This window comes from Acinonyx jubatus, chromosome D2, assembly GCF_027475565.1.
Source record: "Acinonyx jubatus isolate Ajub_Pintada_27869175 chromosome D2, VMU_Ajub_asm_v1.0, whole genome shotgun sequence".
In the NCBI taxonomy this organism is placed as follows: domain Eukaryota; kingdom Metazoa; phylum Chordata; class Mammalia; order Carnivora; family Felidae; genus Acinonyx; species Acinonyx jubatus.
The window spans coordinates 67861384-67884507 of NC_069393.1; the positions used below are offsets into that span (position 1 = coordinate 67861384).

The following is a 23124-nucleotide window of genomic DNA, read 5'->3' on the forward strand; positions in this document are numbered from 1 at the left end:
CAAACATGCCAGGCACATCCCCGCCTGTTGTTCTGGCTATTCCCTCTGCTTAAAATGCAAGCTGCTCCCAGAGGCACATGATTGTCCCCTCAATTGCTTCAGGTCCCTTCCATCAGACCATCTTACCCGGTTTCTTCATAATCAATGGCTCCATGTGATGCACGTTTTGCTTCTCTGTCCACCTCCCCACCTATCACTAGAATGGGACAGAGTCATGTTTTATTCACTGCCAAGACCCCAAGTGCCCTTTCCCAAGTGCTGTTACATGCCTGATCCCCCCCCAGAGCTCAAATTCCCTGCCTTGGAAATAATTAGTATCAGAGTAGGTGACTTCTATAATTCTACTTGTGTTAGACAAGCCCAACTTTAAGCATCCAAATCCACCAGCTTAGGTCCTACCAGTCACATAAGCTTCAGGCTTTGATCGATTCAAGCACACATGAGCAGCTGGAGCTCACTAGGTTGAAAGTTTCCTAGAATGCTGTGATCTCAATATGCCATTAATAGGGTTCACTTAACGAACGAACAGCTCAAAGATGCAAATTTTTCACACGGTTGTAAAGAAGTTTTTCCATAAAGAGCTAAGACAAACCTTTTTAGTCAGCCAAAAGAAACTAGTAAAAACTAGATTTATACAGAACATCCATTGATCTTTATTTGATTTGACAAAATCTGCATTATTAAAAGACAGGTAATAAAATTTAAGCTTATATTGAATCTTACATATTATGTTCTATAGTATCTAGAATATCACATAAGAAATGTCAACTGAGGGGGAAACAGGATAAAAGCATCACATGCAGATGCTCCTGGCAAAGGGGGAACTGTATCTGCAGGTGAGGTCCGTAGTGTGCAGCGCATAAAAAAAGTCCTAGAGAAAATGCAACTGACTTACTTGGGTGAAGTGTTTTTCCTTCTGGGGAGAGGAAGAGGTGGCAAAAGGGGTAAGAATTCAAAGGCATATGCAGAATGGCTTCTCCATTTCAAAATGTAATAAAAATATTCAGGTTATGGCACTAGGGCACCTTTGAGGAAAAGAACACCTTAACCAGAGTAGGCTCATTGCATAATTCTTTAGTAATCTGTACAGTTTTCAAGTAATGGAGAGGACTTAAAGAATAATTTTAGTGTAACCGTAGCTATCTATTTTTCTTCTCGCCCTCTGGGGCTTGATCTGTTTCAGCATCACAGGGACACTTCTCCACACAGTTTCTAGGGAACCAGCCTCGTATCCTTGAAACACCTGAGGAAGAAAATAAAATTGAGGTGAAATAGATCTACGGCAATGATATGGCTGAGCCCCATAAGTCCTATTACTCCAAATCAATAAGCTTTTAGTTATGCGTTACTTTTTTCGCCCTTTACCATCTTTTATAAGCATAATTTGAGGGAAAAAATGGTTTTTAAATGCTTCTAACAAGCTAGAAAATCACTATTTCTCAAATTCTGTTACCTGGGAGAGGTGCTAATGTGGTTTAGGACAACCCTTACGGGGAGTCAGGGCGGAATGTCCCAGTTTGGGCATTCATTTACACATGTGTGATTGTGGGGTTTTTGGCACACTGTCATACATTATCTGTTTCAGGGAACTATCTCCCCGTAGCTTCTGTGAATTTCCTTTCTAGGTTTCTTCCTAACACGTAAATTTTTATATCAAGGCTGCCCAAGCAGTCATATGGGGTTAATTAACAATTAACCCAGTGTTTTTAAGAAAGCATCCAGGATTAATCTTTACTTAAAAAGAAAACAATTCTAGGGGCACCTGGGTGGCTCAGTCGGTTGAGTGTCCGACTTTGGCTCAGGTCACGCATGATCTTACGGTTCGTGAGCTCGAGCCCTGCATCGGGCTTGCTGCTGTCAGCACAGAGCTTGCTTCAGATCCTCTGTCCCCCTCACGCTGCCCCTCCCCTGCTTACGCTGTCTCAAAAATAAATAAAAAACATTAAAAAAAATAAAAAGGAACAATTCTAAAACTTAAAATCAGAGACACGGAAAATTTCAATCCATCGGTTTCCATTAATACTTAATAGGAATATTCATTCACGGTGGGGAGCGTGTGGCACAGGCATCTGGGACACAGGCCACTTGGCTTGGAGCCCTGGCTCTAATCTGTTTTTAGGGCGGCCTTGGGCAACGTGTTCAGTCTCACTGCATTTTGGCTCCCTCGCCAATGACAGGTAAATGCTAGTACCTCCCTCAGAGGGCTGCTGGGGACTTGGATACCACACAGGAAGCGAGTGGCACTTCCACAAGTACCAGTCACACAGGTGACAATGAGCTCCAATGTTGGCAACCATTAAAAAGACGGGAAAATAGAAGTGCTGTACAGAAATAACATAAGAAGCCTCTTTCTGTTGCTTGAGGATGTGTCTGTTATGTGCCCTGATGCATGTGACAAGTGACTATTAGGGGTTATTCTTGTTAAATATGGAATTATTACTAGCAGTCCTTTCTATTAACCCCTTCCATTTCCATACCTTCTACAAAGGAATCATCGAGAATTTTATCTCCATACAACCAGTATCTGAAATATTTAAGAGATTAAAATTAATTTTTTTAGGCGAGATGCTAACTTTGTCATTAAAGAAGAAATTCACTACTTTTATCACTTACCGTAACCCTCTTGTGGCCAAAATGAATTCCCCTCTCTGTAGCCTTATTCGAGGCTCTTCAGTGCAGGGACTTGTGAAGAAGGTTTTGATTCCCTTATTCAAAGGACAGCAGGCACCACTGTAATCTTCTATTACTCTATACCGAACCTGGCGTCAGTAATCAGAAGAACAATCTAACATTTACCCCTGAATTTCTGTAAGTTTGAATTTAAATTGTTAAAGGTGGACCCAAAGTATCAGGTGACAAGTCTTTCCCTCCCAGTTCCTTTATAGGAGGCAACTGATGTTTCTAGTTCTCCAGGCTTTTCTTACCCTTCATTTCAAGCACTTAGCTAAGAATTAAATTCTAGAACAGTGCTGTCCAATAGAACTTTCTGCAGTGACGGAAATGCTCTATATTTGTGGTATCCAATGTGCTAGCCCCTAGACACGTGTAGCTACTGGGCACTTCTAATGTGGCTAGTTCAACCAAGGAACTGAATATTTTATTTGATTTTATTTAATTTAAATAGCCACATGTGGCTAGTGGCCGTGATATTATACAGCAGAAGTGTAAGGATGGGTTTCACACTAACGAGCTAGATTGAGGATAATTATTTTTCTGTTGGCAATGTAAATTGACTACATTCCCTCCAAATGGCCAGTCCAAACTATGTAAGTGAAAGCAAAAGTGAACTGTATCAAATTTCAACAATTATGTTAGGAAATATTATTTAATAAAAGCCAACAGTTGCCTTCTACTCAAAGGCAATTTAAAAAACTATACAGAAGTGTAGAGCATGACAAAAAGGAGAAAGAAACTAGTATCATTGCAAAAAATTACTTACACTTCTGACTCTCTTATCTGCTTTTTGTTTCAACTGTTCAATCTGGAGATACAAAAAGAAAAAACACGATCTCAGTGTTGAAAAACAGCCTTTTGCCATCTACTGCATCAGAGGGACATGACAAACTCCTGATTTTCAAGCATTTCACAGTGCTGACAATTCAAAGGCCACGTGTTTCTCATAGAGAGGAAAGAGGACCCTACGACTGTGAACAGGAGCTGATGGGCTTTTTTCTCAGTATCCTCTACCGTCCATCTGTGTCTACTCACTGAGTATTCCTTACAGCCCAGGGATCAGGGAGATGCGCTCTCTGTCCTCCTGGGGCTTCTAGGCTCGTCCCGGAGGTGAGGATGACACACAGACTCACAGACTCTTTAGAGACAAGGCAGACAGACTGCGAGATTCATCCATGAGTCTTGACTAAAAGTCATCATGACGACTCACTTTTCTTGACTTATTTAGCAACAATTTAATAAATGGTACTATATGAGACATAGTAGGGGAAATCGAGGTAGCTCATGGCCTCTGTGCCAGAATCTTGTCAAATTACAGGTCTAAGATCTAAGAAATAAATAAAAATGTTAGACTTCACAAGCACCATCCAACAAACAGTACATGGTTAAGTGTCGAATTCCGATGAGGTGGGGCTGAAACTCGCCTTAATATTATTTCTGATAGGGAAGTCATGTTAGAGAGAAAAAACAGTATGGACAGAATTAGGTGGCAGGAACACACAAGGAGTTCACTGAGGAAGCCGGGCTGACTGGACACGGTGATTCCCATTAGGAAGCAGTTGGGAGGGCAGTTGTAGGCCAGATTGTATAGAACTGAGTGAACGGATCACGACTTTATCTCACGCATATGGAGAATTAAAGAGAGATTTAAATTAACAGAAAGACATGATACAAGGAGCGATTTAGGACTGTTACCTTAGTGCCTTACTGAAAAAAAAATCATTATTTTACTACAAAACGTCATCTGAGTTAAGAGGAACTAGAGGAAGAAAATGAGACAGAAAGGAAAGATTGAACAGAAATACTCACTGTTAAGTCGTACTGGTGACAGCCTTCTCTTATCGGCCACGCGAGCCCATCTCCTTCAGGGACCCCTGACCACGTAAATACCTGTTTAAAGTTCTTCCATCTACTTCCCATATCGTAGGGAAAAACAAAGACTTCATCTAGTTGGTAATACTGAATTCGATCTTTAGCCTGTGGGGAACAGAGATGTGAAAGTGGCAAACGCCTCTGCCTTCACTGGCTTTAAGGAACATACTGTTGGCAGTATTGACAGTAATATACGTTTCTTCTCACATCTGTATCACTCCTAGAAAAGCTTCCTCCTTGTTGTAACGTTAGGGTACACAGAAGACATAGACAAATTTATCTGAAGAGGACCTTGCTACCCAGCACCAACCTCGTAGATCATTCAGGAAATGTCTTACAGGGCTTATTTCAGAACAAGTATTCAAAAATGCTTATTAAAAGAGTTAACAGCTTTATTCCACATATAAAAAATCCTCATTGCTCCTGGTTGTTTAGCAAAGCAAAAGGATCCAGGTGTAAAGAAGGGCTGTTGATAAAAAGATTTAAGAAACAGCAGGAATTTATGTAGGATAGAAGAACTCTTCCGTGGGGTACTCTACAATGTAATGGTGCATCCTGGGTGGCAGCAACACCTGTGGGAATGGCCAGGGCAGGTGCACCAGGGGAGTCACCATTCTCTGATTTTTTTTTTTTTAATTAGCAGATATGTGCAGATCTTCTTTCATTTTTTATACCACCACACATGTATATACATTCACTTATATATGCATTTATAGATACATTTTATGCATATACCTAAATATTCAGGTTGCATAAATTAACTGTTTAAATTTAATTGTTAGCTTTAACAGAAGGACATAAACTGGCTTAGAATTTCTTAAGTTCCACTGACACCTAGTGGTATAAAGATACATTATTTATTCCTATAATAAGCGTACAAACCCAGTTGAAATTTGTATAAATTCTAGTTGTGGTGATTTCGATAAATTTTCTATGAACTTAATATAATCATTTATTTGTATTTTTTACTTGGCAACAGAGTGCAGTTTTAAAATACGCTCTAGGGGCACCTGGGTGGCTCAGTCGGTTGAGCGTCTGACTTTGGCTCAGGTCATGATCTCACGGTTCCTGAGTTCCAGCCCCACATCGGGCTTGCTCGCTGCTGTCAGCACAGAGCCCACTTTGGATCCCACCCCCTCTCTCTGCCCCTCCCATGCTAACGCTCTCTCAAAAATAAACATTTAAAGAAATATTACAAATACAATAACTTCTAAATTTAGCATGGTATTCTATAAAGAGCCTTGGCCATTCAAAAAAAATTATTAATATAATCAGGATATATTATGCTAACTAGAAATGGTACCTTGAAATATTTTATTATCACGGGACAGTATTTTAGGGAAAACTTCTCGCAATTACTTATAAAGTAATATTGATGTTAATTCAATTAAAAGAATTGTCAAGCTATATGTATGTATGAATCTACTAAACTATATAAATCCCCACCCAAAAAGTAAAGGATAATTTATTTTCTCTTTTTATAAAGCTTCAGAGTCTTCACAACGGATAAGAGTCTCAAAGAACAGATTTCGGCTCTTAACAAACAAAGCATGGTTAAGGATGAGCGTAGTTTGTTTGTTTATTTATTTATTTATTTATTTATTTTCCAGAATTGAAAACATTTTACTTACTTTCTACAAAGCATCTCATGAAAAGCCACTATACGCATCTATGATCACACAGTTTAATTTTATGAAGTTCAGATGAAGGGCTTTGTAAGTTCAGAGTAAAAGCTTTAAATGCAAACAGCTGTAGATAATTCTCAACTTCTTAGTTCTGTGATAAATCCATTCACTGGGATTCATGCCTTTATATAAAATGTCCATAAGTGGATTTTTCAGAAGTATACAAATTGCTTTATATAGGAAATCCTATGTACAGATCAACTATTTGACTAGACTTTGTATATAGACTATATGTCACATCTATTCCTTTTTCTATTCTCAGGATGAGTGCAGTTTAAACACGACTGAGGCATGGTCTCTGCCTAAGAGAAGCACTCGGTGAAGTTGGGGGGATTCTAGCAATACTGTGTTAAAAGGTAACAGAGGTATGTGATAGATGCTATGGGAAAGGCAAACAAGGTACTTAAACTAGTGTAGGGAGAGTGAAGGAAGGTTCTTAGGAAGAAATGGCACCTAAGCTAAATCTTGAGGGACAAGAAATCAGGCAAAAAAGAGGGAGCAAGAGTGTCCTAGGCAGAGGGAATGACATGTGGAAAGATACAGAAGCACAGGATGTACAAAATAGAAGTTGTGGTTTCTGGTATTAGTTGGTATCGAGAGCGCAGTGGGGTGGGGAAGGGTGGGAACTGCGGTAAAAGAAACAGGTAAGGGGAAGACATGAACAGTTTGATTATGTATAAGCTAAGGAGCTTGGACTTAAACCTGTCTATCCGCGGTTCTCAAAGTACGTTTTGCGCACCTCTTCGAGTCCCCAAGAGCTTTTCTTGGGGTCCAACAAAGTCAAACAACTTTCATCATAATACTAAGATGTCATTTGCTTTTTTCATTGTGTTGACATTTGCAATAGTGGGTAAAATTGCCAGTACCTTGAGCAGGAATCAAGACAGTGGCCCCCTCTGTATTAGTGATTATCATATTCTTCACTGGTACATACTCATAGTTAAAAAAAAAAAAAAACCCAAACAAAAGTTTTACATAAGAATGCCCCTGATGAAGCAATAAAAATTATCTTTTTTATTAAATCTCAACCTCAAGTAGATGTCCTATGAATATTCTGTGTGACAAGAAGGAAAGTGCACATAGGGCATTCCGAAGTGTTTGTCTCAAGGAAAACATGTTTGAGTTGGGACTAACAAAAGCTGTGGAGCCAGCTTCTTTCACACAACGCTATTTTTACTTGACAGAATGAATAATGAAACAAAGTAAGGTTACTGAAATGTCAGTACCTGGCAGAAATTTTCTCAAAAATGAACAAACTCAAGCTGTTACTTCAATGTAAACAACTGAAAAAATGAAGGCTTTCAAGTGAAAATTCGAATTTTGGAAAATCTGTATCCACCACTATGAGCCTGAAAGCTTTCCAGAATTTAAAGATTTTCCCCCATAAACTTGGTAGTGATGTGAATGAATGTGTCACCATTTGGAAAATCTTCATAACTCTGTGAAATTGTATTTTCCAAATGGCCAAAACCTGGTGCTATAAAATCTTGTATGGGTAAAAGGCCCATTCACAGAGCAAGATGTACTGATGCATTTGAATGTAAAAAAATACAAAGTTTACTGATGTATCTTCACATCTCCCATGCAACTAACCTTTCAGGAACTATCACCTGTCAAGTTTCAATGTAGTATCCAAGAATATCCACAATTATCCAAAAAGCCTATTAAAATACTCTATCCTCTTCTATCTACTTATCTGTGTCAGGCTGGAATTTCTTCACATACTTCAATCAAAGCAACATATCTCAACAGACTGAATGCAGGAGATGTGAGAATCAAACTGTCTTCTGTTAAGTCAGATATTAAAGAGATTTATAAAAATATAAAACAATGCCACTCTTCTCCCTAGTTTTCACTTTGGAAAATATACTAAGTTTTAAAAATATGCGATTTTTATTAACATATAATGGCTTTATTATTGTTATTTTTAAATGAAATAATAAATCTTCACAATTTTTCTCACAAAATATGGCAATCATCGATATTACACAGACTAACCAAAGTTCTTTAGGGCCCTTAACAATTCTCAGGATGTAAAAGGGTCCTGAGACCGAAACATCTGAGGGCTGCTGCTATAAATTCAAGTCCACAAACTGGCTGCCAGGGGCTAAATGTGTCCCATTGGTGTGTTTTATTTGGCCCACAAAGTGTGTTTGTTTTTAATGAGAATTTCTTGCTAATATTTAAAAATAGAAAAGAGATGTCACAGAAATCCAGATCTCTTGCTTTTCTTAAAAAACAACGAGATGATCTCAGGATACTGGCTGAGTATCCCCTAAGGCAACATTCAGCTTCATCTGTTAGGCAGCTCTGTACACAGGCCAGTTCCTGGGTTATCTACCGGCTGGCCCTACAGGCATTTGGGTTTGTAACCCCTGCTCCAGTGATGGTGAGGCTCTGAGCAGCTTTAAGCAGGGAGCGGAGTAGTCAGACTGACTTTTTACAACAGAATCACAATGGAAACATTGTGAGGTCTGTGGCAAGCTATGCTATAATCCAGGTTTATAAGGTTTTTTTAGTTTACTTAAAGCACTAAAAAAAACACCTTAATAGCACCTCAGTAGGACAGAAGTTCCTTTCCAAATGGTCTGCCTTCTCCCCTAACCTGAGAAAGAATGGCCAAATGGTTTAATGTGTGGTTTAGACTTCTTCACCAACTCCAGGGTGAACGAGAAGCAGATTTCTGTGGGAGTTATGTCAAATAAAGAATAAATCAAAATGTTTCCTATATTTACCTTTTATGTGGCATGCAAATGACTTAAGGAAGCCATCTGGTAGTCAAGTTTTTACTTCTGGGCATTTATTAGTTAATCTGGCCTATGACTAATCTTTATTGATGTTGAGGAAACAATTATTAAAATTTACCTTTTCTTCAATCCATGATTCAATAGAAGTTTTGTTTCTGAGAATTATTTTCATCTGAAAATTAAATAATGAACAGTAAAATTTTATGATGAAACTTTGCTCCATTTAAGATTATCATCTTCATAGTAACCCTAGGAGATAGTTTTTGTTGCTCTGTTCCATTGATGAAGATACCAGGATAACAGAGGTTAAGCAAGACACTCTGTGGTCCATCTGACTCTAAAGTTCTTGTTCTTAAGCACTGCATCACAACGCCTCTCCATAAAATGATTACGGCAATCCATAATCAAATCTGAATCTACTATTTTGATAAAAATTCATGTTTTAAGTACTATCTTCTGATCAAGGTTTCCAAAGTATTAATAAAATATGGATATAATCCACTTAATCAGTACTTGTGTATTTTGTTACTAAAATCTATCACTATTTTAAATTAACCTTAAATTTATGATTATTTATTACATGAAAGTGACTCATATCATCCCAACATGACCAGATATTCTGCTTACCTTAAAAACCCAATATATTCAGTCTTGATTCTATTAATTGACCCTCCTAGCTAGGACTAATTCCACTGATGTGGGTTTTTACACCACAGGGTTTTAGTGTATTTTTAATATGATTCTTAATGAGAGGCACCGGGGAAATTTTTTCAAAGAATTTGATCCCAGGCTAATAGAATATATGAAGTACAACCAAAATCGGCGTATTTTAAAACTATGCGTGTAAACGGGTTTGGCGATGCATCAGAGCCCTCAGGTCCAGCATTTTGGCCTTTCCTCAAAGTCTGGCTGGGTCCGTACAGACACACCTGTGGGCAAGGAGTCCCCTTCGTGTTCCTAGGCTAGGGCCTAGCACAACACCTGGCCTACAGCAGGCCTTCGATTAATGAATAAACTAACTCAGTGAAAGGAATGAATCATAACCACTTTGTGATCTCTTCAGGGCCACATCCTCCTCCTCTGTGTTCTCACAGCACTTTGTACATAAATCTATGACACTCACACCACCCAGTATTAGTTGCATGTTTACTACTAATTGTGAACTTCCCTAGGGGCAGGACGCTTTTCATTTTCATTACTGTACTCTCAGAAATTAGCAGAGTAATTCATCAGAGTAGGCATTAAATAGCATCCAAATCAGAGGGTTGTTACGGAGATTAAATGAGTTAATATATGTGATGTCCTTAAGACAGTGTCTTGCACATAATAAGTGTGCAATAAACGCTGGCTATATTATGATGATGATTAAATATATGCTGTTATAAAATAGTATTACCAATTATGTTTACTGAATACATGCGTGAGTGATCTTGGGTTAAGTCACTTTCTGTGATTTGATTACTCTTCTGCACGGAAGGGAAAATACTCCTCTTCAACTCTTTCTGGGGGGGTTGATGTGAAGATCAAGAGAGACCATAAATGGGAGAAGAGCTTTCTCAATTATAAAGCAATACAGGACTCCAAGTTAACATTCTAGAAATTAAGTAAGTTACCTAGAAATGCTGGCAAAGTTACTTCAAAATTATCTGACTAGTCCAGAGGTTAAATTAGTTACCTAGATGGAATACATTACAATAATGTCCACTTCACACTGCATTCTTAAATGCAGCCTTTATCTCTTTCTCATTATAGGCAGCCCCGGTAAGTTGACAACTTTTAGCTAGAGGTAACCAAGGAACTTACCTGGATGAAAAACAACATCCCAACAGCTATGGTTGTTCCTAAAGCTAATCCCAATGCAAACAGGGTGGCCGCGAATGCTGCTAATCCAAAGGGAATAAGTGGAAGAGGATCTCTGCGGGCCGCACTCATATCAATCTTTACCGTGTTCCACCCAAAGGAGAGCTACAAAGAAAAACACACACTTGAAATATTCAGTTGTCATAAAGGGTCAGACGCTACTGGAACATTTAAAGCCACTTGATCAAAAAAGATCAACAAATGATAACCTAAAGCGGTGGCTAAAAGCAAACGAATTTCCAATTTGTTTCTAATTACTACTGTGGCCTCAACTCATACTGATATGCGCACTATCGTTCTTAGTTATTTTCAAATGTCACTTTTTTTGTTTTTAATTATTTCCTCGAAAGCGCAGGGCACAGCCCACTAACATTACTATGTATGAACAGCACTAGTCATCAGTCTAAATTGTGACTGTGGCGTCCATCTTCTCCTGGCTTTTCAATATTTACAGGAACCTTCCACAGCAAAAAGATAGCCGAGGATTCAGTTGTTTCTTCCCTCATGTTCCACAACCAGAGGTTAAAAACAGGCAAAAGGCAGGCCAAATATGGCCTGCAGATGCCTATTGCCCAGCCTGCAAGATGTTTTAAAATATTCAGCCAGGTGCCAACATTTAAAAATCAGGAGACACTAAACAAAAAAATGCAGATTTTCTAATTTTTCCCGAAAGACTGGAAGATCTAGTATTATTGGACTAGATTTCCAACATTAAAAAGAGGCTGAAGTTGAATATGGGTTGTCCCATCTGTGAAGGGCAAGTGTTCTTGGTGCCACAGTCCCATTAGACCTATGAATCTCATTTACTTTCAGGCTTCTTTAGGGACTTAAATTTGTGACCCTTGAACTTTATCTCATGACTACCTGACCATAAATCAACCAAAGCTTTTACATATTTTAGGACATGTGCCTGCTTCATGAGGCACCTTCCAAGGCACTGGAACAAAAGAACTACACCTTGCCACACGAATCAAATGGAAACAAAATATTAGTGTTTGTCTTTTTCTTCCTGTTCCTTTTCTTCTAGTTATTCTTACCACAGCTATAAAGTGTGAGATCAAATAAATTATATATACACGGTAATAAAATATTATCAACTTCGACTACAGTTAGTAAGTTTCCAAAACAAAATAATTTTTCCTCATTTTAAAAATTAAATTTTAGTACTTTCTTTAAATATGAAATTTATTGTCAAATTGGTTTCCATACAACACCCAGTGCTCATCCCAAAAGGTGCCCTCCTCAATACCCATCACCCACCCTGTCCTCCCTCCCACCCCCCATCAAACTCTCAGTTTGTTCTCAGTTTTTAAGAGTCTCTTATGCTTTGGCTCTCTCCCTCTCTAACCTCTTTTTGTTTTTTCTTTTCCCTTCCCTTCCCCTCCCCCATGGACTTCTGTTAAGTTAATTTTAAGAATTAAATTTTAGTACTTTTTTTTTTTTTTTAAAGAAATTCATACACAGGTAAAGCAAAATTGTTTCCCGACCTAAATCATAGAAATCTTATTTCCCAATGGGACTCCTGAAATAGTAACTGCCATTTAATCTGGCATAAGTGATTTTATAACAAACGTTGTCACTTACCCGATTATAAAGCTGGGTATACATAGTCATAACAAAAATGAAGGCAGCATGAATACAACCCAGCGGTGCTAAAAGGAGAAACAGTGTGAACGAAGCATGATTTTGGAAACCACAACAGTTGTTGATCCAAGGACAGTGATGGTCCATCTTCAGCACACATCTAACAAGAAAAATTTACGTAACACATGAGGCAAAAAATCCAATCTACTTTAAATCACTTTGGTCTTCAGAAGATCAAGCAAATAGGAATCCAGCATGTCTATGAGTCACAGAGGAATTATACTCTATGGAACAGAAAGTAAAGTCTTTATGAGTTTTTAAACAACTTTGACCAGTGACTTCTTTCAATTTCTAAACAGCACAAGAAAAGGCAGGCTTTGTAACAGCTTCTGAGGAAAAGACGTCTGCTATAAGGGAGTTTGCTTAAAGAATTCAGGAGTCCTGCTAAGAGGTTCATCATAGAGAAATAAGCATGGGTTCCAGATTTACCTCTAGCTCTGAAATGCAGTGACTGAAGCGGAGTACAACAGAGACCACAAAATCTCCACTGGGGTGGATGGGACCCAGCAGACCTAGACCTAACTTCCTTCCTTCCTTCCTTCCTTCCTTCCTTCCTTCCTTCCTTCCTTCCTTCCTTCCACATCCTTTAGATGTGGAATCTCTGAGCTAAGCATACTAACTATGGAATATAAGGTGTGGTATAACAAGCAAAGTCTTACTGAGTTTCCTTCCCTTGTTGCTAGAAGAAAATTTCCTGGCCTCATACCAAACGTTTATTTGCTACAAACGTTCTCCTAAACCTCAACACTCTTATCACATATTTCTAATTAGTGGAATAGCTGTTTATTTAAAAAGGTGCCAGGGGCACCTGGGTGGCACAGTAGGTTGAGCGTCTGACTCCTGATTTCAGCTCAGCTTATGGTCCCAGGGTCTTGGAATTGAGCCTTGTATCAGGCTCCACACTGAGCATTAAGCTGCTTAAGGTTTTCTTACCCTCCCTCTGCCCCTTTCCCCCACTTGCTCTCTCTTTAAAATAAAAATTAAGAAATTAAATTAAAAAAATAAAAAGGGGAGCGCCTGGGTGGCGCAGTCGGTTAAGCGTCCGACTTCAGCCAGGTCACGATCTCGCGTTCCGTGAGTTCGAGCCCCGCGTCAGGTTCTGGGCTGATGGCTCAGAGCCTGGAGCCTGTTTCCGATTCTGTGTCTCCCTCTCTCTCTGCCCCTCCCCCGTTCATGCTCTGTCTCTCTCTGTCCCAAAAATAAATAAACGTTGAAAAAAAATTTTTTTTTAAAAATAAAAAGGTACCAGTTTATTTCATATTTTTATAGTGACTCAGTTTTCTTTCCATTGCTTTTTTTTTATATTAAACACTTGTGATAATATGCACCTGAATTCATTTATTAGATATGGATAAAGTGTAAATGTTAGTCAACCAAAATAATGGAAAAAGCAGGTCTCCTTTATAGTTTAGACTCAGAACAATTCTAAAGCTAGTTAAGATGACAGAAGACATGCATGATTAATCCTGACCTATAGAAACAACTTGGAGGCATAACTTTTCACTCTTGGCAGGGTAAGAAGCAAAGTAAACGTGTATTTTTCCAAATAAGTAAGTAAGTAAGTAAGTAAGTAAGTAAATAAATAAATAAATAAATAAAAGCTTTTCACTTATAACAAAAAAGAGTGAGGATTATTTACTTATTATCAGAATTGATAACTTAAGACTACAATGGAGATATGGACAGAAGTATTTTGACAGTGTTTTTTATAAAGAAGCCACCTTGCAGAGAATAAGACTAGGACTGATGTGACAGAAAGAACAACAACATGAGACCAATCACCACGTTGATCAGTCCCCAGTGAGTAGCAAAGACATACAGTACCTGTTACACTTTCTGCAGTGATGTGACCGTGGAGCCTTGTATGCTTGGCAGACTTTACAATACTGGAGGTACATGCTATCCTGAGAATTTTCCTTGATAGCAAAATACAAACAAAAATCCATCAGATATCTGATCCTAAGTAATAGGTTAAGCCTTATGAAAATGCTTTCGTAAGGTTTGATTTTATGGGGGATGGGGATAAGGATGGAATCTGAACTTGCTTATTTCCTGCCCTTTTATCTGAGCAGAAATACTTTTAAATAATGAATTTCTAACAGCAGCATCACTATTCCAATTACCCAGAAGTCACTTTTCATTTCTCTTCCCCATGCTCCACCCAAACCCATCGTCACTGATTGTAGCTGGTTTTACTTTTCCAAAATCTTTGTAGAATCTTTGTAGGAGTTCAGAAAAAAGGTAGCTGTAAACTTGGCAGGTATTTTGAAGTGGATATTCAAACATCAGAGTTGATACTCTTTAGGAAATCTGGTTCCCCACCCCTCCTTGCACTATTTCAATCATTTCAAACTACTGTCCTGTACTATAGTTTCTCTCCAATCCAAACTATTGTCAGAATAATATTCCTACAACATGACTCTGATTACGTCACAGCTTCACTTGAAAACCTCTAATACCTTCCTATAGTCCAAGAATTCCTCATGTGTTTCAGGCCCTCCAGAATCTGCCTTTGTTTCAGCCTTATTTGCAGTACATAACCCGTCTGTCATTTCAGACTATATGCCTGAAATGCCTTCTTTCCCATTTATGGAAATTTACACTCCTCCTTCAGGTCCACAGCTAAAAAGGCTCACTTCCTTCTAGCTTCAACAGCACTCATCACATTCTTCTCCATAGTGTAATTACTTACACAAGTTACCTTGGTTTCTCTCCTCAATTATAAGATTTTTCAGAACATAAATTCGTCTTACTCATCTTTGTACTCACTTTAAACAGAACACTAGTGTTTCTCCAACACAATGTACCTAAGAATCATCTGGGGATTTTGTTAAATGCTGATTCTGATTCGTAGGTCTGGAGTGGAGCCCAAGATTTTTCATTTCTAATAAGCTACCAGGTGGTGCCCATGAGCAAGGAATATGGAAATTCATGAGTATAAGCTTGCTACAATTTTTAAAAAGCCATAAATTGATTCATACTGTTACTTCCTAATGTTATGATTTTAACATTGATTTGAAAACTACGATTTAAGTCACCAATTTCTAAAGACTTGTTCTCAGTTCTGAGGGCTGTTAATGTATTACATAAAAAAAGATCCTAGGGACGCCTGCGTGGCGTCCGACTTCAGTTCGGGACGTGATCTCGCAGTTTGTGAGTTCGAGTCCCACATCAGGCTCTGTGCTGATGGCTCAGAGCCTGGTGCCTGCTTCGGATTCTGTATCTCCCTCTCTCTCTGCCCCTCCCCCACCCACACTCTCTTTCTTTCTCAAAAGCAAATGAACATTTAAAAAAATTAAGAAAAAAAAAGATCCTAGCCAAATTGCATTGTGAAATTATAAGATCCTAGCCAAATTGCATTGTGAAATTATATGCAGTGGTTCTTAAATTTAGGACTATGGACTCACCAGCCCCTCCATTTTTCTTTTTCTTTCCTTTTAATGAAGTACAAGTATTCAACAAAATCTCTCTGGGAAGTACTGATTTAGATGAATATTTTCAAGTAGATACAAAATAAATTCTTTGACTTTAAATGATCAGTAATTAGAATATGCTTAGTCTCTACCAACGCAAAAAGTATGTTGTGTTTGATATTATTGGTTAGCAGATAAATCATAAACTAAATATATGATTATCATTAGAGTTCCTTATCTTAAGAGATCTTTTTCTTACCGGTTTCCACCCCAAAGGGACAAAGCCAGGACCAATAAACATGGCATTGAAGTAATTATAAAGAATCATGACAGTCCAATTTATCAACATGATGAAATTCACGCTTCCTCCAGTTGTATGTAAAGGCCAATACCACAACACAGAGTCAATCATGGCCATCGTAGAACATATTGCTATAACACCAAGGGCTATGATGGGACCCCAGTGACACAGTCTCTTTAATTCTTGGAGATTTTCAAACTTGATAACTGAGCAGAATGCACCCATTTTGGTGAGGAAGAATGCCTTCCTACTTTTAGAAAATCACAGATTTCCTTTTTCTGTGCACACATTTCCATGTGCCACAAGTCCATGAGTGTTCCTTAATTGTCATGCCTTCAAGTTGTGGGATGTTAATGCAGATTATGACATTTCCACTGTTACACACTCAGAGCTCTTTATTGTAACTAGAAGAATCCAGTATCTTGGCTTGAAACCCCATCTAAAGAAAACAAAATAAGAAAGTTCAGTGAAAAAATTTTATTATATACCATATTTAACTCCAATAACCACTTAAACAAAAGCATCTCACATGTGCTATGGAATGAGTACCTTATCAGATGGCAAAAGGAACTGCCAGTAAAACCTTGGTTTGCGAGCATAATTCCTTCCGGAAACATGCTTGTAATCCAAAGCACTGGTATATCAAAATGAATTTCAAGAACCATTGACTCAGTTGTGACCATGTGACATTCCACATCACCTACTACTCCTATTGCAAGACATTGCTCATTTACCGAGTTAAAATGTATTGGAAATGTTTGCCCCTCTTGCGGAACATTTGCAGAACAAGTTACTCCCAATCCAAGGTTTTACTGTATTTTTATCTGATCCAAAATAGGGCTCAAGTCTGAACTGCGAGTAAACTGGATACGTGATTCTAAAATAGTTGTTTTTATTTCTTTGTTTCCAACCTGACAGGTAACTGTGATTGTCTTTAGTGGGTGGTTGGAGGAGACTGAGAATTTTAGAGCTGGAGCAGGGCTTTAAAGGTTGACTGAATCCGGAAATTGGTTTGGAAAGGCTAAGCGATTGCACAAAGTTCACAAGTAACAGCTGAACCTAGACTAGAAACCAAACCATCTAATTCCTTTCACAGAGCTCTAAACTGCCTCTTGCCGAGTCTCGAGGTGTCAAGTATGATGAGCCCGGCAGGGTCTACACATTTGCCTGCGGTTGCCCCCAAACCCCAACATAAGGATCTATTTGGGCCAAAGGTAAAGAGGCGAGCGAGTGAAAGCAAAGCCAGAGTGAAAGGAGGGGAGGGGCGGACCGGGGAGACAGAGGTGTGTGCGAAGTCGTGACTGGAGGGCACACAAGAGAAGGAACATGGATTAAAGTACTTGAGAAAAAAGATGAGGAAGTGCCTCTGGAGCGAGGGGCAGGGAAGGCGGGCCGGCGAGGGCCGGAAGATCGGTGGAAGGGTATTTCCGACCGGACTGCAGTGAGTCAAGGGAAGAGCTGAGTTACAGGGTAATAACGACTTTCACGCAACAGATGCCATCGCCTTGCGCCTCAGTTTCCCGCCCGTGTCTGGAGCAGAGCGCTTAGAAATCCTCACTCGGGGGAGGACCGTACTGGCAAGCGTGGCTGGTTTCAACCTTCTGGAGATTCTGGGCTCACTCGGATGGGGTGAAGACGGCCAGAATCATAGTTACATCCCTCGCCTTGACTCCCACCTTAGTTTGGTCCTTGGTGCCCGCTCCTCGGCCATCGCATTTCCGGGGCGGCCTGGGCTCACCCGGAACAGGTTTTCTCCTCCTCGGATAACTCCATCATGGGTACCTCAGTCCAGCGCAAGCAGAAAGCAAATCCCGGTTGCAAGAAGCTGGAGTGCGGGACCTGCCCCCACCAGTCTGCCTCTCCGCCAGCGCTCTCGGCGCTGCTCTGCTGCTCCCGCCCGGTGCGCGGTCTCCGTAACAGCCACTTCCGGCAGGTTCGCCGCATCAGACTTCCCTCGGGAAGCAGGTTCCTGGGACTTAGAGCTTGGGGAGCCAGAGCCGCTTTCCAGAAAGTGGAGGGGCCAAAAATGCTTCCAGTGATCCATGAGAACGCGCAGATTTTCGGAGGCTTTGGGGGGCACTAACAGAAGTGCTTTTCCTTAGCGAATTTTTTTAAATCTTGGAAGTCCGAGCGGGCAATTAAAAACGCGTGCAGGCCAATTTCCGGAGGACTGAGATTGCGACGAACAACCAGGAAGCGGCCCGGCTGGGAGCTGTCCCCGGTTCTCCGCTCTCCTGTGGAGGCCGCCTCCGGGGTCCTTACACCGTGTTCCTCTGTCCCGCGTGGCCTCTGCCACGACCTGGGCCTCGGCCCGGGCCGATCACTCCGGAGCCGCCATGTCATCCGATTTCGAAGGCTACGAGCAGGACTTCGCGGTGCTCACGGCAGAGATCACCAGCAAGATTGCAAGGGTCCCTCGACTCCCTCCTGGTGAGAGCCCTGACCCCGGCCGCGCGGGGGTGGCCCCGAGGGCGCCGAGGCTCGCGGGCTGTGGAGCGTCTCTGAGGCGCTAGGTGGTTCAGGGGCCCTTCCGGGGCGAAGCAGTCTGACTTGCTTGAGGGTAAAGGCAGAATCCAGGCTGGGTTGTGGAGTGCCGCGAAAAGAGCCTTCGGTATTTTAGCCTTCTGGGCTGGAATCTGGACTTCGCCGCCTTGTTACTTGTACAACCTTGGGAACGTTTCTCTGAGTCTTCGTTTTTTGTTCTATTTTGTTTTGTTTCATTTGTAAAATAGAGATGTGAGTATTACAAGAGAATGAATGAACGTACCTAGATCGTAGGTCTGCAATATGCACTACCGTTGTTTTGTTAGTAATAATACTATTACATTCGGCCAAGTAGGATTAAGAGCTATGGTGCCTGGATTCAAAACCCCACTCTGCCACTTAAGAGTCGTGGCACTTAAAAAGTTTCTTAAACCTCTCTCAACTTTCCTTCTTGGTAAAATGGTGAGAACTGTACATGTCAATAGAGTTGTTGTGGAGATTAAGTGATTTAACATAGGGAAAGCCCTTTTTTGGTGTTAGCTGCTATAATCGTTAGTATTTTTCATACCCCCAACCCCATTTCTTATTTCTCATCCTTCTTGGAAGACTGCAACCCACTTTTATGTAAAACTTGGTACAGGATAATTTTTCTCACTTTTAGGATTCCACATATCCCATCGAGAAGTGTTCTTGTTCTTGTTTTAGAAGTTTTAGCATATCTTACTTGCCGTGCTAATCTGTCAACTCTGAATGTGGGAGCTATGTTTGATTTCCTTGGCATTTACTTAGAAAGAGCTCAGAAAGACGTTTAAGTAAATAAACAGTTGAATATAAATATATTTGGGTTTTTTTTTTTATTCTGAGACATTGTTTTAGGATTTATCTTTCTCTAAGTACATATTTAATTTGAGTAGTTAGTTGCAGGTAAGATTGTTACTTGTGGCTTAGTTTTGCTGGGGAAACTGAACTGTCTTCTGCACTTGACCCTACCTTGGCTCTGGGGTATAGTGTGCAGAAAAGAGGGTGCTCACTGATCTGTGAACTAGTGGGCAGCTTCCCTATTCCCACCTTGTTAGTCAGTCCTTGATGCCAGAATAATTTCTGCTGGACCTAAGGTGTCGTTCTTCTTTCCCTTTCCCTACTTCCCCCAAACTTGTGTGTTTATAAATAATGTTCTTCCTTTATTTCTTCGTTTTTCTTTCCCCTCCCCTGACCCTTTTTCTATTAATAGGGACATTTGCTTGAGACCAGGATCTCTGAACTGACACCCCACTCATCCCCTGAAGTCCCAGTTAGTTCTGGAGAGGTGGATGATGTCTTAAAGAGGTTTATGAGCCCAAGTGAGGGAACAAGAGGAGAGAATCAAGGTGGCGTACCATCGAGCTCTGCTGCCTCAGAGACTTTCGTGGAGAGAGTGGCTGATGGCCTCATCACTTCATGATACATCACCTCGCCTCTTCTCTTCAGTTCCGCTTTTCTCCACTGCCCAAGACCATCTTGATTTTTGTTGTCGGTGTTGCTGGAGGCGACTTCCTTTGACTTGAGTTCCAGAGTCGCAGAGTATCAGGACTTGTGGTTTCAGTTGGATTTTTGTTCATTTTTGATTGTAGCAGTTTTAACAAAGAAGCATTTTCTGTTTGGGCGAATAGCTTTTGTGTTAAGAAGGTGTTTTATAAAGTAACAAAGTCATACATGGGTGCAAAGTTGTAAAAGCTGTTTCCAAGAAAACAGTTTTTGTTACAGTTTTCTTCTTCCTTGTCTTTATGTTTTAATGTAATGATTCTTACCGTTTTGAAGGAAACCTCTGATTTAGGTACCTTAAAAATAAAGCCTTGACTCACCTTACGTATAGTGTGGCGTTAGGCCCAAACATAGCAGTTACATTGGAATTGAAAAAGGACCGTAGAGCTGGCACTGGAGAAATGCTTACTGACTTGACTAATTGAATGATAGTAATTCTTAAAAATGTAGTAGTTTTCCTCTTAATAGTTACTTATACTTGCTCTCTTTATAATCTGTTTCTAATTGATAAATAGAAAAAATGAAAAAATATATCCAGTGCAGTTATGAATTTCAGATATGTCTCTGGACCATCAGTGTGTACAGCCATGAGAAAAACAGTATAATTAAAAGTAATTACAGTCCCTCCCCATCAGAACATCATTAGTGGTTGACTTAGAGGAGATGAACTATAATTTACTTGAGTTAAAAAGTTTACAGTTGGAACACACTTCACAGCCAAAGCAGTTTATTTCCCCAACTTATTAACTTATTTAAATGGAAGTAGAGTGAGTAGAATTGATTGCTATGAACTTTAACCTGTGCTGTGCATACACAATGTATTAAAGTGTTACTTCCAGAGAGAATAGAAAAGATGGAGTACTTTAAAACTTTATTTTATAAAAGAAATTTGATTACTCTGTGGTATGTTTTAAAACAATAAAGAGACGTTGTTCCTAGACTGAAGTGTTTGAATTTAAATAATTTTGGTACTTGGACTAATGAAACAGATCAGTCCCTCTCTTGGTAATATTCTTATGGCACTGTATTTGGAATTTAATTTTAATGATTAGTGTTCGGTGGTAAAGTCAGGAAAATGGATGGGTAGAAACATACCTAATACTAATTGGGAAGTTCCTTTTCTTCTGGTGACGAATCCTAAGTGGGAGGATGCTTTACAGGTACAAAGTTGCCATTACATCAGGGAGGCTTCCTCAAGAATCTTAAATAAAATGTTCTTTTGCAATTATATGCTTACTTCACCATTTGCAGAGAGATAAGTGATCTTTTGTGAATCCTACCACTTTGTGAGATTCACACATGGCACCTGTTCTGCTACTCGCGAGATGTTCAATCTTGAGCAAATTGCTTGGTCCCTTTAAGCCTGCTTCCTCCATCTTTAAATTGGCAAGAGGAGGTAATTGCTTCAACCTTACTTACAGTGTTGTAAAAATCAAATGAAAGAAAGTCTGGAACACAGTAGCACATTTTGTTTTCACCAGAAAAAGTGCGTGATAAATGAGCTATTAGCGATGTTATGAACACTGCTGAAGAACAGCCGGCAGGGTTAGACAGGACCCAGCTTCTCAGACTTTGTGGTATTAATTAAACTCTTAAAGGAAACTTGGACCTCAATTCTTGCTTCCTTTTCTGCCTAGACTAGAGTTAGGTGAATCTCTCTTGAAGAATGCCTACATTTGAAAGGATGTGAATGATCACGGTCTTTTGGATGTGAAATGGAAATTGGGCTTCGAACTCGTGGTATCTAGAAGGGAGGCAGGGGAAAGAAGGGAAAGTGATGGGACAAGACAGGTATCCTTTCTGGAAGAAAATTCTCAAGTCTTGCTCATGAGTTATGCCACTCCTTGGAGGCTTTTGGAAACCATCTAGGCATAGCTGTGAATGGAAGAAGCCATAAATGTTCCATGAGTCTCTCTTGCCTTTGTAAGTTGTAGTGTTTGTAGGAGGGAGAATTCAGAAAAGTCTGCTTTTATGTATGAATACTGTGGTTTGCTTAAAATACATGTGGCTCTGGAGCTGTAATGTCCACATGTAGCTACTGGACACTTGAAATGTGGCTGCAGAGTGAAATGATAATATTTTGAATATATTGGGCTATTACTAAAACTAAATATATACATGTATTACAACTAATTTTACTTGTTTCTCTTTACTTTTTAAGATGTGGATACTAGAAAATATAAAATTTCATGTGCGATTTGCATGCATTACATTTCTGTTGTTCTAGAGAGTTAGAGTTGAAGAGATGGTTCCAGTTCTAGTTCAGGAACCCGGGTGCACAGTAAATTGAAATAGCTATACTATAATCCCATACCCGCACTCTAATCCCAGAGGGACCTCTCGCCCTTCAACAATTTAGTTAACCTGAGTAAAGACTTTATTGATTTTTTTAAAATAACTTTTAATTTTAGAACACATTTAGATTTATAGAAAAAAATCACAAAGATAATATAGAGAACCCTATGTATCTCATGCTCAGTTTTCTTTATTAACATCTTATGTTAATATGATACATTTGTTGTTGCAGCCAGTGAACCCATATTGATACATTACAATTAAATGAAGTCCATGCAGTACTTTGTTCAGATTCCCTTTTGCTTTGTTTATTCGTTTGTTTTACCTGATGTCCTTTTACTATTATAGGATCCAATCGAGGATACTACAAGACATTTATTAATCATGGCTTCTTATGTTCTTAGCTGTGACAATTTTCTCAGGCTTTTCTCTAGACTTCAGTTTGGAGGAGTCCTGGTAGGACATTTTCTAGAATGATCCTCAGTTGGGATTAGCCTGATGCCTTTCTCGTGATCAGACTGGAGTTACAGGTTTGGGGGAAGAAGAGTACAGAAATAAAGCATGATTTTCATCACATTCCATCAAGAATATATACTGTAACTTAATTTATCACTACTGATGCTAACTTT

At 39.6% G+C, this 23124-nt stretch overlaps 2 protein-coding genes across 16 annotated transcripts in view; one reads left to right on the forward strand and one right to left on the reverse strand.

The window, feature by feature from the left end:
- Positions 1-629: 629 nt before the first annotated feature.
- On the reverse strand, positions 630-18113 carry ZDHHC6 (zinc finger DHHC-type palmitoyltransferase 6). 5 transcript variants are annotated; one of them, XM_015082942.3, is made up of 11 exons: positions 17978-18113; positions 16154-16634; positions 14306-14397; positions 12422-12581; positions 10781-10942; positions 9096-9149; positions 4483-4650; positions 3440-3481; positions 2614-2759; positions 2478-2524; positions 630-1243 (listed from the first exon to the last, which is right to left on the reverse strand). In XM_015082942.3, the coding sequence occupies exons 2-11, from the start codon at positions 16418-16420 to the stop codon at positions 1140-1142; spliced, it is 1242 nt and encodes a 413-aa protein (XP_014938428.1). In that variant the 5' UTR covers positions 16421-16634; positions 17978-18113; the 3' UTR covers positions 630-1139. The 5 variants fall into 5 exon arrangements, with proteins under 5 accessions (XP_014938428.1, XP_014938426.1, XP_014938427.1 ...); XM_015082940.3 differs by having other exon boundaries at positions 17872-18100; XM_015082941.3 differs by having other exon boundaries at positions 17934-18099.
- A 154-nt stretch (positions 18114-18267) lies between these two features.
- The window catches only part of VTI1A (vesicle transport through interaction with t-SNAREs 1A), a 348766-nt gene continuing 343909 nt past the window's right edge, over positions 18268-23124 (forward strand). For all 11 annotated transcript variants that reach the window (XM_027063066.2, XM_053206829.1, XM_027063063.2 and 8 more), the window contains exon 1: positions 18268-18625. In XM_027063066.2, coding sequence (XP_026918867.1) covers positions 18532-18625 — 94 coding nt within the window. In that variant the 5' untranslated portion in view covers positions 18268-18531. The remainder of the gene's footprint in view (positions 18626-23124) is intronic.